This window comes from Barbus barbus (assembly GCF_936440315.1).
Source record: "Barbus barbus genome assembly, chromosome: 17".
Classification (NCBI taxonomy): Eukaryota; Metazoa; Chordata; class Actinopteri; order Cypriniformes; family Cyprinidae; genus Barbus; species Barbus barbus.
The window spans coordinates 22,210,802-22,228,304 of record NC_136745.1 but is presented as its reverse complement, the minus strand read 5'-3'; the positions used below and the strand labels follow the sequence as shown (position 1 = coordinate 22,228,304).

The window sequence follows — 17,503 nt, the reverse complement described above, 5'->3', positions numbered from 1 at the left end:
AGCAACAGCTTATTTTATTGAAATAAATGGGAAATTATCATTTATTAAACATATTGTAGAAATGTATAATTAATATATGTATGTATGTATGTATGTATGTATACATACCCACTGCTCCGGGTGTGTGTTCACGGTGTGTGTGTGTTCACTGCTGTGTGTGTGCACGTTGGATGGGTTAAATGCAGAGCACGAATTCCGAGTATGGGTCACCATACTTGGCTGTATGTCACTTCACTTCACTTCACTTCATGTATGTATGTATATTAACTTTAATTAACATATTATGAATAATTAAACAATTAAATAAATTAAATACCAAGATTAATATATGACTTAAACATTTTCAGTGAAAGTTCATTGTTAGTTCATGAAACCATAATAAAATAACGAATTAAATGATTATTTATTATTATTTTTCCACATACATTTGCATTAATGTCACAAACACCTAAAAGGGTAGGCTTTACTTTCACAAGATAGCAAAAAGGATTGTGATGAAACTATCCATAAAGCACAGATTTTAAATGATTTTTTTTTTTTGCAGACATCAGATTGATTGGCATTAGGTCAAAAAACAATATTCCTTTAAGGTTAATCTGACTACATCCTTCTATTCTGGTGTTTTTGTAAGGGAATTTAGGGATGTGTGAGTAGAGTATTACTCAGGCTGTTTTTTTGAGCCCTGTGGCAGTGAGTAACAGTGTACTGTAAAGCTCCAGTCTTCACACAAAAAGCAGGCGGTCTAATGATCCCACTGGCTGCTAACCCTCAGGCCTGCGCTGTCCCTCCACCACCCTTCCATTCCCACCCTTCCTCCCTCCCTCCATCCATCCCTCCCTTCCTTCATCCCTGCCACATCTGCTGCCTCTCGCCAAAGGAAAAAAATCAATCTCTCCATCATGAATTATTGAGGTGTTTGCCTACAGCCTCTGAAATATACAGGAGGGTGGTCTCTCTCCCACTCTCCCTTTCTCTCTTTTCTTGTACATTTAGTTTAAGATATGTAAATTATGTGTATGAGAATGAATTTAATATACTTTTTTTTAACTTTCCACCTATTTGTACAGTTCACATTGCTTTGAATGTATTGTGTGGGATCTTGTATTTCCCTCTGAGCTGTGAAATTAATTTGTGGCTTGTGTAAACAGGCAATGCACAGTACAGAGGCTGTTTACAGAAAATATATCTGTTTGTCCATAGCTTGCTGTACGATTAGCTAAAACTAGGGTTGTTTGTGCTGAATTAGTCAATTACAGGCGTAAAGCCAGAGACAGAAGGGTTCGATATGTAAATCTTAGCAGAAAATGGACGAAACAGCTGCAAACTGAGAGTTAGAGCACTCCCACTCTCTAAACCCTCCCTTACCGAACTCAAGTTTGACTTATTACACCATCGACTGCTGTACTACTGCTGGTCTTGCTGGCTCACACACCTCCACTGGCACTTGTAAACAATAGCTTTAGCTGCAATGATTACATTAAATCAGGCAGTTGTCATATAACAATCATTATCCCTCCTCCAGTGGCAGCGTTTGATTGACAGCTCCCCAAAACCCATGTGTGGTGGCTGCACATCGTTGCCTGGCTTCAGCTATCAATTACAGGCTTGAATTTGAAGCATTTTATTATGTAAAATAATTCTCCCGTCTGCACTGCACTCGTCTCCTGGGTCCGGTCCCGCTGTCTGATGTGAAATTTCTCTCCTCGCTCTACTCTTTCACGTTCATTGTCTCTCGCTCACTCGTTCTGTCTCACTCAACTCTTTGTTGTTATTTCGCAGAAAGTGTGTCTTGCATGCATTGCTCTTAAATCGACACGGCCCAGGAGGTAATGACATAAGATGCCAGTGGATTGTTTGAGAGAGGAAATGCAGCAATTCAAAGTGGTTATTGCTCAAGAGCTTTAGTAAAGTGAGAGGAACAGGCCTCATTAACTGTACCCTCTTTGGAGTGAGCATACAATATACTGTGATACTTCAAAGTATAAATATATTTTTCTTTTTTATGTTTAGCTAGCTAATGATCGTCTTGGACTTATACTGACAACTAGTGGCATGGATGCAGCATAATGCAAATAGCAACTCCATTGCAGAAATGTGCGATTCAGTCAGCCATGACTCATTTACCCCACTGGTGAAAGTGTCATATAAGAGGAGGGTTAACGATATAAAGCGGTTAGTCACGTGATCTCAAAAATGACATCCCCTATGAGGCGGACCACTTAATGTAAAATAATGTATTTGATTAAAAAAAAAAAAGTTAATATTGTAAAATATTATTACAATCTAAATAAATATTTTCTATTTGAAAATACTTTATAATGTAATTTACTCTATGATAGCAAAGCTGGATTTTCAGCATCATTACTCAAGTCTTCAGTGTCACATGATCCTTCAGAAATCATTCTAATATGCTGATTTGCAGCTCAAGAAACATTTATTATTATTATCAATGCTGAAGACAATTGTGCTGCTTAATAATTTTTGTGGAAAAATATGATCCATTTATTATTATTATTTTTACTTTTTATTCATCAATACACACATCAAACAGCATTTATACTGAACACTGTTACAATGTTAGTATACATACTGTATATCTTAAAACCTCAGATGAGAAAAAATTACTAGTGCACCTTTAATATACAGTACATGACAAATTAGAGGTTTTTCATAAATAAATACATTCTGTGCACCAAAACAGTCCATACAAGCTCAGCTAAACAGGACTAAAAATAAATAATGCTTTCCCTCTGAGGAAACATTTGTAGACAATGGAAGACAGAGTGCGAATTCTTCTACTCTCATGTTATGATAAGAGAATTCTCTTTGCTCGCTTGCCGTTTCTTCCTTCTCTCTCTCTCTTTCTTTCTGAAATAGTTCTTCGGTTGCATTTGGCACCAAACTCGCAGGCCAGTGCAGAAATCCAGCCATAATAAATGGAGGGAGGAGGGAAAAATAAGACATCTGAAAGTCCAGCTAAGCAAGCCGGTGATATTTCTTCTTTTCTTTTTTTTTGCCTGGGACAGATCTTTTGGAGATGTGTATTGTAAGCAATTTTAGAGCTGTCAGCACAACATGCCTACTGGTCTCTGCTTGCCTGAAGGCGGAAAGAGGGGAAGGTTAGACTTGTTGTAGCTGTCGGATTGTTCTACTTGCGGTATTATTATTTCATTTGCAGTATCTGATCTTGAAGGAATTATGAGCATATTTGAGACCGTTAAGGAGAGAGGCTAACCGACGCACTTGTGTATTTTCAAAGCATGAGTGATATGTTTTTCTAAAGGGGGCAGAGAGAGAGAGAGAATGACAAACAGAGGCTGAAGCGGACAGCAAGTTACAGGGCCGCCCGGCTTTAACGCTGCCGCTCAGAAGATTAGCCTATCACTCGTCAACATGGTGTCGCCTTACTCAATTAGCCACAACTCAAACTCTGTGTTTTAAACAACTGCAACATTCCTATCATGCCCACACAGTAGAGGTAATGGAGAGCTGCCTTGAGAGGACATCTGCCCCTGCTCCCATTAAGAGAGCCCATGCTGCTGTCTCACCGAGGCATTCTGGGAGACAGGAATTAAGATAAGATGATGTAAGGTGAGGAGAGAGCGGATGAAGAAAGATATCATACCGAATGGCACTTTGAGTGTCGCTCCATGGCAAGAACTGGCATCAGGCTGTGTCTCCCAGAAATGGACACATTTATATTTTCTTTCTCTCGCTCTCCCCCTCTCACACTCTTATGGTCTGCGTTAGCCTTCATAAAATATTCATGTTGGTTGTGCTCAGTGCCATAATTGCCATCTCAGCCTCTGAATAATTGATGGCTGGTGCCGTTGACTTGGTCTCATTTACTGAGAGTGTGGGTAATACCATACTCGCACATGCCACATGCTCTAATGCCATGCTGCCGCAGTTAGTGCTGACTCCAGATCAGCCGCTCTCTCTGCACGCTGCTATCATTCATCTGAAACCACCCTCACAGCTACAGTCAAATGCATTTAAATCAATAGCGCTAGTGACTTAGGCTACAAGTATCACTGCAAAAACAGGGGGGTGGGAATTTGATTTTGTTTGATGTGCTTTTAGGAGTGACTCGAACTCAATGAGAGGCTGCAGAGACTTTCCCAAACACTCTTTCGTTTATTAAAGTGCATTTTTCTGTGATCATTGCATTTTGAGTGGGTGTCTGATTGTAAAGAGCACTTTCCTGTGTGGATGTTTTGTATTTGTATTTAATTTGACATCGAGTGAAACGGGTTTCGTTTTTGTGAAACATTCCTCGTTTGAGATTTGAGGAGAATAACACAAACGGCTTAACGGCTGAGGGTCCAAGTCGGGCGACCCTGCAGGAGAGTTAATTAACGGGCCAGAGCTGAGCGGACAGATGTGACCTCTAGACAGGCTGAGGTCAAAGGTCAATTTGTTGAGGATTACATTAACCTTGCCTACACCAACCCCATCACCCCTCGACTGCTGCTTTAATTCATTGCTCTCCTTCTTTTTCAGCCTGACATTCACTCTTACCCCTCTTCACGGCTTGGGTAAGCTGCAATCACCCATTAGTGCACTGCAAAGTGAACTTTACAGGGTATTTGACCCACTGTGTTCAGCCCGAAGGGTACTGCAAAAAACAATGGAAACAATAGTATATCAGTACAAATAAACACAGAGAGGAGGTGAATTCTTCACAGCTGCTTGTGGGTATAAAGTACAAAAGATGTGACCGTTACAATATTATCATCATAGCCATGGGTCAAAAAACAGTTAAAAAGACACCAAAAATTTAAAAATAATCACACAAATTATTTTTATATTAAATATCACAGCCATCATTTATTGTAAATGTTTGGCCTTTTGATAATATACAATTATATTAATTTAAAGAAATAAAAATATACAAATTAAAATCTAAATAGTAAATAATCAGCACAACTGTTTTCAACACTGATAAAAGGAATGTTCTTTTAACAGCAAATCAGCTTATTAGAATGATTTCTGAAGGATCATGTGACACTGAAGCCTGGAGTAATGGCTGCTGAAAATTCACCTTTGAAATCACAGAAATAAAGTGTATTTTAAAATGTAAAATAAAGATAAAATAAAAATAACAGGCTCCAAACTTTAGAATGGTATTGTAAATGTATACCTGTGCGATATGTCTCATGTGTTTGACACTGCAGCATTCCCAAATGGGGCATTTTCTCAACTGAAGTGAACTTCAACAGATATATCCCGCTCAGTGTGTAGGGAGCAATGAACACTGCATAGAACCCCTGTGAATCAAAGCTCAGCTACTCTCTGATTCTTCCACGTCGTCATCTGTTCTCTTTCCATCTCAGTTACAGTTTCATTAGCAGCCAGTTTGATGTGTCTAAAAGTACAATGTAAGAGTTATTAAGCAGAGCAGTGTGTATGACAGGTCAGGCTCTGTGCTCTGACTTAAACTCATCCTACCCATAAGACACTTGGAGCGTTGCCCTCTTCCTCACGCTGACTGTGGTAATAGCCCGCTCTAATTGAAGTGCTCTTAGCAACGCCATTTGCAACGTACCGTCCAATTTCTTCTAAAAGCATAAGGTCCCTGTCCAAAGTGCCCTATGGAGAGGACAGTGCGCACTTTATTAAACATTACACGTGTGATTACATGTCCCCTCCCTGTTCAACAGGCATTGGAGTATTCTCGCTATAGCTAATGGAGCTACGGGGCCAACAAAGTCAAACTATATCCACATTACATATGGATGACGGCTCTAAAAACTATGAGTGAGTGTTGATGTGAACGTGGCATGCGGTTAGGAGACCAGAAGGACAAATCCATAGCGCAGAGGAAAAGAAAGACAAAGGATGTCTTCCTAAAGTGAGGGCACCCAGGGTTTTGCAGGGGATTTAGGAGGACTATGAGAGCGTGATGTCAGCGATGGGGTTAAGCCCAGACTTATCTCCACACAAAGCAGGAAAGAGAGTAAGAGAAGGAAAGCGAGAGCGTGGAAGAATGAGGGACAGGTCAGGAGCGCTCAGACAAGAAAAAGCGGCTTAGAGCTCTTAAATGATATTATAGATGAGGCCTGTAGTGCTAATCTGTTTACCCAAACAACACAGTGGATAACACACACAAACATGTTTTTATCAATGCACACACACACTGAGCTGCAAAATGCAAGATGTGATCTATATGCGCAGTGCTATGCATGATATCATATTTGAAATCACACACACACATATATATATATATATATATACACACACACACACATACAGTGTGCATTTTCCATCTGACATGCGACAAGGCACAAAGGCATGAGAAAGAGATGAATGGATTGACGAAATGGTGTATGTTAGAGGGGCAATACAAACAGTAGATTAAAGAGCAAAGGATGAGACCTGGACCGCTTATCCTAGAGGAATCGCAGCCAGCACACACAGACTATGCATCTTACATTCCTTCAGCACTAACAAGCCAGCTGCACACACAAACACACACATTTGTTTTCATATTGCGGTGGGGGCTTTCCATTGACTTCTGTTGTTTTTATAATAAGCTACTACAGACTGGCCTAAACCCAAACTTTAAATTTAACTTTGACTAAAAGAACTGAACTTTATGAATAATTTTTATTTTATTTATTTTTTTTACTCAGTTTAACCTTTAAAGACAGCCCTGTGTGTCTAGTTTCATATGTATGAAAACTATCTAATTATTTCCTATTAGTATAGCGTATGAAAGGAAGATGCGAAGCTAGCAACGCCAAGGTCATGGGTTTGATTCCCAGGGAAAGCAAGAGCTGATAAAATGTAAAAACTGTAACTTGAATGCAATGTAAGTCGCTTAGGATAAAAGCGTCAGCTAAATGCATAAATGTAAATGTAAATGTATATACTATATGTGCAGATTTTTCAGTAGAAGTGAGCTAAATCTGACAAAACCGCCATCTGGAGAAATCAATTTTTAATATATATAAATAAAATACATACATATATATACAGTGGCATGCGAAAGTTTGGGAACCCCTTGCAGAATCTGTGAAAATGTGGATAATTTTACCAAAATACGAGAGATCATACAAAATGCATGTTATTTTTTATTTAGTACTGTCCTGAGTAAGATATTTTCCATAAAAGATGTTTACATATAGTCCACAAGACAAAAAATAGCTGAAATTATTAAAATAACCACATTCAAAAGTTTGGGAACCCTTGGTTCTTAATACTGTGTGTGGTTACCTGGATGATCTACGACACGATGCATTAAGAGCCGGGGGGTGAAAACATTTGAACAGGATGAAGATGTCCAAATTTTTCTTATTTTGTTGAAATATCATATTTTTCCATTTAGTACTGCCCTTCTGACGCAACAGAAGATACTTGCATATTTCCTGGAAGACAAATGAAGTACAATTTCCCTTGATCTTCAAATTCAAAAAGTTTTCACCCCCGGCTCTTAATGCATCGTGTTTCCTTCAGGAACATCAGTGAATGTTTGAACCTTTTTTAATTGTTGTGTTTGAGTCCCTCAATCATCCTCAGCGTGAAAAGGTGGATCTCAAAATCATACAGTTACTGCTGGAAAGGGTTCAAATATGCAAAAGATGCTGGAAAACAGAAGATTCTGCAGGACCTGGAGGATTTTTCTGAAGAACAGTGCTCAGTTGAACTGTTCAGAACAAACAAGGGACTCATGAACAACCATCACAAAACAAAAAAACAGTCGTAGATCATCCAGGTAACCACACACAGTATTAAGAACCAAGGGTTCCCAAACTTTTGAATGTGGTTATTTTAATAATTTCAGCTATTTGTTTGTCTTGTGGACTATATGTAAACATCTTTTATGGAAAATATCTTACTCAGGACAGTACTAAATAAAAAATAACATGCATTTTGTATGATCTCTCTTATTTTGGTAAAATTATCCACATTTTCACAGATTCTGCAAGGGGTTCCCAAACTTTCGATCCCCACTGTACATGTATGGCTGAGGTTAGAAATCTATTAGAAGTGTATATAAAAATATTAAAAGTATGTCCCGCTTTTGACAGCTCAGTAAAAGTGTGTTGCTGAGTTTAAAATGATTGAATTCATAGAAGTTGTCTTCATTATGACTCCAGCAATGACAACACAAATTCTTTGAGCACCAGGCAACTGAGTGTCAATGCATTTGTGTGAGTAGTGACAGACAGCAGATATAATAGTGGATAGATGCTCTAGACAGACGTTAGTTCCCAACTATACCAGTGCAGTGATCCGGAAAACCATGAATGAAGAAAAAAGAGAGAAAATAAATTTATTAGCTGTACTAATAAATATTGTTGATTTCAGACAACAAAGAAGGAGGGAAAACACACTGAATCACAGCCATACAAGATATGACAAGCCCACTGGATTCAGCATAAAAAACACTGTTCTTAAAACCCATAAATAATTAACACTTACAAATCATTTGACACACATTAATAATTTGATTGATGAATGGCACAGCAATATTCACAATATTGGATGTTCCCCTGGGAAGTTGAGTACAGTGAGTAGGTGTGTCTAGTTGCTGATTTTATTAATCTCTAAGTAATAGTTGATAATGATTCTCATCTATGGTTCCTTTATGAGGAAATCTCAACAGATTTGAGACTATATTGTGAGTCTAGTTGCACTTTAGAGTGACCTCAACAGTACACTTCAATCTCTCTTGATCTTTCTTCTGCTTTCTTCTCCTTCACTCAGCTGACAGACCTGTTTCTGGGTTCTTGACAGATGATCTGTTCTTCATTTCTAAGACCAGTGTGTGTGTGTGTGTGTGTGTGTGTGTGTGTCTGTGAATAAACATGTTGCTGTGACCACAGAATAGGTAGATGCAGTTAGGTTGTCAACAAATATTAGATCTAATGCAGTCAATGTCAGTACCACACAACACTTCAATCTCACACCACAGTCTAGAACAAAACAGCCTTGCCTCATAAATCCTCTTATTCTGTGTTTTTCCAGGTTTTTCCTGAAATTCTTCCTCAAATGCAACCAGAACTGCCTAAAGAATGCAGGGAACCCACGAGACATGCGTCGATTTCAGGTAGGACCACATCTGGTCAGCTCACACTTCCAAAATTTTAACCAACATATATGGTTAAAATTGCAATTTTAACCATATATGTTCATGGATCAGCTGCCATGCCATTGCTTGCTGCATGAAATGTTAACACTATAAAAAAAATGTCCATTAATAACATTAAAATCAAATAAAATGATTAATGAACATTTAAATAATTTGAAATTACATTAAATAATACATTTTAGGGATCAGTCAATTAACATTTTTAATATTGTATTAATTAAATAATACATAGTGATTAATCAACTTTAAATACAATTAATCACTTTTATCAATATCTGAAATACTTTCAATATTTAAATAAATTTAAAACACCTCAAATTAAGATAAGCATTGAAATCTTGAATATATATTACAAAACATGGCCCTTATAAATTCTGTTTTTCAGTTGACAATCTTTCACTAAAAATGGTTGACCAATGAATGGTTTTCTTAACAGATAAAGAGTGAGTACTAGAGAACATATAAAGAGATACGGTTGTAGAGAAGAGGGAGAAAAAGAAAGCTTTGTGCGAAAGAAGTGCCTGCCCAGAACAGGGATAATGTAAGCGGTGTTTGCCAAGTCTCATCAAGCCTCTTCCTCTCTTGAGATTGAGAGACCTCTCAAAGCCTGAGAGCCATTTAAATCAAGAGGCTCCTTAGTTGCTGTGGGACACCTCTAGTCTACATCTTCAGCTCTGTGAGAGCTGTAAGCTGCTGTTCGTCAATTTATCAGTCAGCAGTTACTTACAAGCATACCATGTATGTGCTGCTCCAACACTTCAGCTGTTTGTTTGAGCTACGTATTGATTTGTATACAAGAGCAGAGTCTGTCTTTGCGGATCAGGTGAAGTACAGTCATCATTCGTCTCTTGCAGGTGGTGGTGTCTACGACGGTGAGTGTGGATGGACACGTCCTGGCTGTGTCTGATAACATGTTTGTACACAATAACTCTAAACATGGACGTAGAGCTCGCAGGCTGGACCATTCTGAAGGCACTCCATCATACCTGGAACACGGTGAGTGTACGTACTGTATGTGTTTACATGCAGTTTGTTGAGAAATAAAGAACACACATTTGTCATATTGAGCTACACAAACTCTTCATATCAATTTTTTTGTAGTGACAAAACAAGACAAATAGAAGAAACAGACCGCAGGAATAAAAGATGTAGTGTAATGTAGTGCAACCCAATGTAAAATTACTTCTGTTATACTTTTGCTCACAACCAACTCATTTATTTGCACAACAGTAACAGTAGTAACAGCAACATCCTTAGCACCATTCAGCAAAACTAAGCCACTTTGTCACACTCAATGTAGTTTCATGGTTTTGCTTCATGGACACAGATGGTTGCCCATCATGGCTAGTGCTGTACTCTGCCCTTACATCAACTTAGAAACTTACAGACACAGCTTAAAACTGAAGTGTGCCATTTCTAATCAACTACTGTCACCGAATGGTATTGCAAAAAAATAGTGATTTCAGGTTTCCTGAACCCTCCCTCATCTTCAATTGTCTTTATGATGAGTGTAACAAACCCACAATGTTCATAGACATCAACTTATAGTTATCTCAGCATATAGAGGGGACAGAAAAAGCGATTCAATATCAGATTAAAATTGCAGATATGACCTAGTGGGTATCACAAGGAAGGTTGAACAGTGGTGCTTATGCACAGACAAGATCACATGCAACAAATTACAAATGCAACAGGGTCAGTCCCATTGGAAAAACCTGGAGTGATTTGCTAATGGAAACAATACACTGTAAAAGCAGTAATTTTGTCTTATCGTCCAATACAAGAATATAAATAGCCTTAATAAAGTGTTTGTATTTTTTTGTTTTAAGTGTGGACATCATAGAGCATTTTGTGGGACTTATGCTTAAGACCACACACACACACACACTCTTTAGGTTTGAACATGTGTCTTATGAGACCTCTAAGGCTTAAGCACCGAGCATTTATTTTTTTCTGAACAGCGTGTGGCTTTATCTGCTGTCCTCTTCTAGTGTTGCAGGTTATAGTGCGGCCCTCCTAAATCTGTCTAATAACATGTGGACATGATTTGAGCACTGATTTGATCCTCAGCCGCAATCAAATCCAATCATTTTCTAGAAGAGATTCTAGAAAAGAACATATTTTTCAGTTGGACTGTTAACCTCTATTTATGATGAGAAACTGAGGATTTGAATGATGATGATTCGATGCTGATGAGGATGATGATGCTGATGAAGATTAAGTTCTCTCTATTCTCCTGGGGACATCTTCAGTGTTTAAGCACAGTTCCCACTGCACTAAGAAGATTAAAAAAGTCGGTTTTCTAAAACTGGACATATTTGCAAAATTGTGGAGATTTATTATCTTTCTTTCCTTCTCTTTTTTCCAAAAGAAAGTATAGGATAATTCCTGAGACAGACAGGATTATATTTTAATTCGTCATTATGTCTAATATAAAACCCCGACGTGTAAATATATATATATTTTTCTTGAAGGGCAATGCAGGAACAATGTCAGAGCTCCATTGAAAATTCAATACAGAGTTTTTGTAATAACTAAATTCCACTTAAAATTGAAACACCTGTCATTCTCTGTGTGCTACACATTCCAGTCTCTTGTGTATTATCTTATTAAAGGAATAGTTCACCCAAAAATGAACATTTGCTCACCCTCAGGCCATCCAAGATGTTCATGAGTTTGCATTACATCACTTGTTCACCAATGGATCCACTGCAGTGAATGGGTGCCATCAAAATGAAAGTTCATACAGCTGATAAAACATCACGCAACATCAACATCCACACGACTCCAGTCCATTGAATAATTAAATCATGTTTGTAATAAACAACAACTTTAAACCAATGCTTCTGGCCAAAATACATGTCCTGTCTGTATAATATTGCTTTCTGCAGTGAAAAAGTTGCCTCGTCTGAAACAGGAGAGAAATATGCATGGATCAAGCACTGTTTACAAGAGAAAATAGTCTAAAACAGTTCTAAACAAATATGTTGGTCAAAACATTTGTGGATGGGAAGGCATTATTATGGATTATGGATTTGCATTTGTTTCTTACAAACTTGCAACATTTCACTTCACAAGATGTTAATCAATGTACTGGAGTCATGTGGATTACTTGTGGATTATTGTGATGTTTTTATCAGCTGTTTGGACTCCCATTTTGACGACACCCATTCCGTGCAGAGGATCCCTTCAGAGGTGAGCAAGTGATGTAATGCTAAATTTCTATTGAAGAAATAAACTCATCTATATCTTGGATGGCCTGAGCATAAATACATTTTCAGCAAATTTTCTATTGTAGCTAATATAATATTGCTTTCCGCTCCCAATCTATTTAACACATTTTACTATATTTAAATCCATTCCACAGACGTTTTTCCACAAAGATCAACTCAAAATATGGCCTTCTAAAAACCAACATCACACTTTCCTTCTCTCACCCCTGCTCAGCCTCTCTTGTCCATTATTGTGCCAGTTTTAAACCATTTCCACTCCCCTCCAGCTAATGAGCCTGTTCTGTCAGATATGGCGTGCATGTGTGTTGATTGCTCTGGGCTACAGAGACGTGAGGGCACCAATACGTGAGGTCATGTCACAAACGCACTGTGATGGAAAGAGGTGTCTGCAGGGCTCGAGAATGTTAGTTTGTAGAAGAGAAAGCTATTGTGCTTGTATCTGAGATGTGTGTAAGAGCGAGCACGCGTACGCGTGCATACAGCGCAAGGGAACAGATGGCGGCAGAGGAAGCACCAAAGTTTAATCCTATCAGATGGATTCACATTCCACCATCTGCTTAATCCATGCACAATTTCAGCACCCTGCAAAAGAGTCGTCTTAGGCCAAGATTACCATCACAGATTGCTCCACCGTTCCTCTTCATCTCTCCTGGTTTATCACGCCGCCAAATTGCATTATGCCCAGCAGTCACCCACAACACAGCTTCGAAGAAGAAAAAAAAAAGAGCACAGACAAGCTGGGGAAGTCCTCAAGGCCACAAAGTGGATTACTTCACTTCTGAAAATTACTACATGGCTGGTACACAGAATATATGTGATATTTTGATTGGTCTAAGGAGATTTGGTTTGTATATTTGGAGTTATTGGAATGCTTTAAAATCAAGTTCCTTAATCTAAAATATGTAATTCCGTACTTAATATGCAATATACCTTCAGGAAGACATTCAAGAGTAAAAGGACACTGCAAATATGATATGAATCCTGGTAGACTATAAAGGTCTTCCACAGATGCATCACTTTACAGTGTTGCAGTTTGGAATATTATTACTTAGCATTTCTATAATTAACATGGATATAAAAAGTCTTAAACTCACCCAAAAATTATTATACACAGTATTAAACATATTAAACAGACTTTCTGCTGTTGCTGAATACTATAAATATATCCTTTTTAATGTGTTTTGTGAAAAAAAATCAATGTCTATGTCTATTATACAATAATCTTACACACTGTATATAATGGTATATAATATAATTTTGTGCAAATTTGTGTTCAAATGCGGTTTAATTCTGTTACCCTATATGACATCCTTGTTATTTTTGTACAAGATAAATACAGCTCTTTAATAATAAATACAGCAAAAAATAATAAATAAATAAACACCTTCAAATGTACATTCAATGTTTGGGGTCAGTAAGATTTCTCTTTAAAGAAATGAACAGTTTCATTCAATTAATCATAAGTTACAGTAAAGACATTGAAAATGTTCCAAAAAGATTTTTAGATTTTTCAATTAAAAAATTCCCAAAAATATTTATTCAAAAATGTAAATCAGAAATATTTCCAACATTGATACTAATGAGAAATGTCTATTTATGCTTCAAATGTGCATATTTGAATAATTTCTTAAGGACCATGTGAAGACTGAAGACTGCTGAAAAGTCACCATTTCCATAACAGGAATAAAATAAATGTTATACTTTTTTAAACTATATTTTTGATCAAATTAATGCAGTCTTATAAGCATTAAAAATTTTCAAAAACATTAAAAAAGAAATCTTAACGATTTTGGAATGGTAATGTAGCTAGCTTCTTTTCATTCGTAGCTGTAATGGTGCTAACTGCTTTTTAAAGAGGGTAGCATGATTGCACTATAGCTTCACAAACTACAGTTTAGCTTCTCCAACATGGTTCCCCAGACTATTTTTCCCCTGCTGGTGAAGCTCTCCATGTCCCCTGCTATTATCTATGCCAGCTCCTCCCAGGGCTTTGCCGGTGGCTGACACACACCAGTTTGAGCTGTGCGAGTGAGGCCTACAGCCTCGTCTCATCTCAGTTCAGGTTCTATCAGCAGCACCAAGCGCCTCCTGCACACAGGCCATCTGCCTTCACCGCACGTCTGCCTCAGTTAGGTGCACTATCATACGAGCGTTGAGTGTAGACCCCCACCCTCGCCCAGGGGTCCTGCCTACAGTCAGAGCGATGTGTAACGCTTGTTAAATAATGTGTGTTCAGTCCCCCAACCAGAATCACAGAGTACAACAGAGCCGCCCGTGACAGACTCTCCTGTTCTCTGTCTTAGAGGACTTACTTTTCCTTTTTTCTCTCCCTCATGTCTTTTCCTTCTATTTAAATCCAGTAGCAAATTGGAACAGCAGTAATTAGTCGGTTAAAGCGCCTTCAGTGAGACACCAAGCTTTAGAATCCGGTGCCAAAGTTCAACACGCTGAAATGAAATTTAAACTCATTAAGGTGTTGAATTTTTATGGTTGGCTGCTGTTTTCTCAGAGTGTCCCAGGGCGCCTGGCCTTTTGATCGACTGCTGTAAGGACTCCGGATTTCTCTGTGCCTGGCGAACTCCGGCGCTTATGACATTTGCACAAGTGTCATAAAACAAGCGCTCGCAACTGGCCCCCTCCCTCCTTGCGCACACATGGGGTCAGTGTAATATTTAATAAAGGTGTGTGTATAATCAAGCGGAATTAGCATTCGTGTTCTCCTTCCACCCCCAGAGGGGAAGGAAGGAGGGGTTGAAGGGAGGAGTGCTGCTATTGTACACTCATCACTGACTGATCTTTTCCAGCCTGACCCTCAGATTTCATTAATTATGTCCATGACTAAAACAAAGGCGGAGAGGGAAATTATGCCTTTCATAAGCAGAGCACCAGGGGGGCTTTTACTCTGTGTCTTGTCGCCCTGTTTTGCCTGCTCTCAGTTTGGTCAACCGAGTCTGAGCGTCTGTGGACCAGAATGCATAAGTTGTGTGAGCCGCATGTTTTTGCTTAGAGCCGGCTTGTGTGGTGATCAAAACGTACATAATTCTGAAACTAATATTAAAAAATATTCTATATGTGTGTTTTTATTGTAGAAACAATATCAAAAGGACAAAACATTTAAATAAATGTCAGATGGACATGAGTGGGCATGGGGACGACCGGAAATAAATTGGAAAAGACATGTAGAGAAAACATCAAGAGAAAATATACAAAATATTGACAATGCAGAATATTGTAGTCTAATCAAAATGAATCATACTAATGCATCACCTTTACAACTATATAGAAATTTTGCAAACATGATTTTACTTATTATTATATGATTTTAATATTAATATTCTGGCTGATGATAATTATTTTCATGATATTGGATATACTAATTTGACTAAATAATTTCAAAATAAAGCATTGTTACAGCTCAACTGTCAAGTCTCTCTCTACTCTCTTTACTATTGATTTATTTAATAAACATATAATATTTAACAATTGGATACAAATACACACACACACACACACATACGCGTGTGTGTGTGTGTGTACTTGTATAAAATTGTTAAATAATATATGTGTATTAAATAAATGTATATTATCTCTTAAATCGATAACCAATAATAAAGAGAGTAGAGAGAGACTTGACAGTTGAGCTGTAACAATGCAGATTTAAACTATGGAGTGGATTTGGAGTGGGGTTTCTCTCAACAGTGAGAGGGGAATAAGAGTGAAGCTGGAGCAGATTCATTACAAAACACTGAGTGGGGAGGAGACATTGCTGTCACTCCACTCTCTGATTTCGAGTTGTGTTCCTTCATGTGGCAATGCCGACAATCTAAAGTTCCCAAAACACAGCTACAGATGATCAGGGTGAGGTTGCAGGTGATTTCCAGGCAACCACAGCAGTGAATCTTGCTACTATACAGGGTAGATTGAGATAAATGATCGGTGAGCGGGCGTCATCTCTCATGCTCGCGCCGCTGTCAGGAAGCATATGGGGACGGCGCAGAGGAATGGCCACAGTCTAATCATATGTGACGACTCTAATGAGTCAGTCACTTGTCATTAAGCTGTGCCTAAAGCTTCCTAATAGAGTGTGGCTGATAAATCTATTTGCCGTAATCAGGAAGAAATCAGTTGCACAGGTTTAGACTTATTTCCTAAGTATTTAGTCTGTGCATGAAATTATGTCACAGGTAATGCACACGAGTGATGATTTGCTGGCTGCCTCCATATGTTTATTCTGATGCTTCTTGACATTATTTATGCATTATCTCTTTACAGGTGTCTTGATGTGTACAGGCAAATACATATAGTCATAATTAATGTATATTGCATATTCCTTTTCGAGAGCTGTTTATTGTATACAACAGCCACTGGCTTACTCATTTTTTCCTCTTTCTCTTTCTCCAACAGCTACCCCTTGCATTAAGGCCATCAGTCCCAGTGAGGGCTGGACGACAGGGGGTGCCACAGTCATCATCATTGGTGATAACTTCTTTGATGGCCTACAGGTCATCTTTGGCACCATGCTGGTCTGGAGTGAGGTCAGTTACCTTTCTATGCAAACTTCTGCCAAAAATACATCCATGCCATGCTCTCGTCAAAAAACAACAACAGAGATTTGTGAATCACAACTAGGATCAAACTGAATTTGAATACAAAGATAAAACAATTAATGCACCATTTTAACTAAAATAGTTAAGCAGCCTAATTAGCAAATGTGCCTGATATGGAAAATGCATTCAAAATCCAATTGGCTTACAAATCTGAAAATATGCGTGCCAGTTTGAATGGGCATAATGCCTCTGTTCTCATTTTTGGTCAGCCAGTCTGTCTGTTTTCCTGTCTGTCCATCTGTTTTGGTCTTTTACTCACTCAGTTTCTGTGCTGCTCATGTTGGAAAGAGCTAGATGAAAGAGTTAATTCTATAAAAAGCTTCTCATTGACAATGCCATATTTATCTGAGAGGTGAGAAGAGCAGTGCCTGGCATATGAAAGCCCAGCTAAGTGAGCAATGAAAGGGACAGTTTAAAGCCATGTAAAGCAGCACCAGTGCTGCTGGCTTTGAATATGACAGAGCGTTTGCAGAGAAACTGAGCACTCGCAGCTGCTTTGTAGTTGCACGAATCCTCTTCAAAAGCTATTGAGCACAGTTTCACAAACACTGTAAGCAGTCAAATCA

The 17,503-nt window shown here is 38.3% G+C and overlaps 1 protein-coding gene across 2 annotated transcripts in view; it reads left to right on the top strand.

The window, feature by feature from the left end:
* ebf1a (EBF transcription factor 1a) overlaps window positions 1-17,503 on the top strand; it is a 134,201-nt gene that overhangs the window by 82,960 nt on the left and 33,738 nt on the right. For both annotated transcript variants that reach the window (XM_079439188.1, XM_079439187.1), the window contains exons 7-9: window positions 8,974-9,055; window positions 9,952-10,093; window positions 16,735-16,865. In XM_079439188.1, coding sequence (XP_079295314.1) covers window positions 8,974-9,055; window positions 9,952-10,093; window positions 16,735-16,865 — 355 coding nt within the window. The remainder of the gene's footprint in view (window positions 1-8,973; window positions 9,056-9,951; window positions 10,094-16,734; window positions 16,866-17,503) is intronic.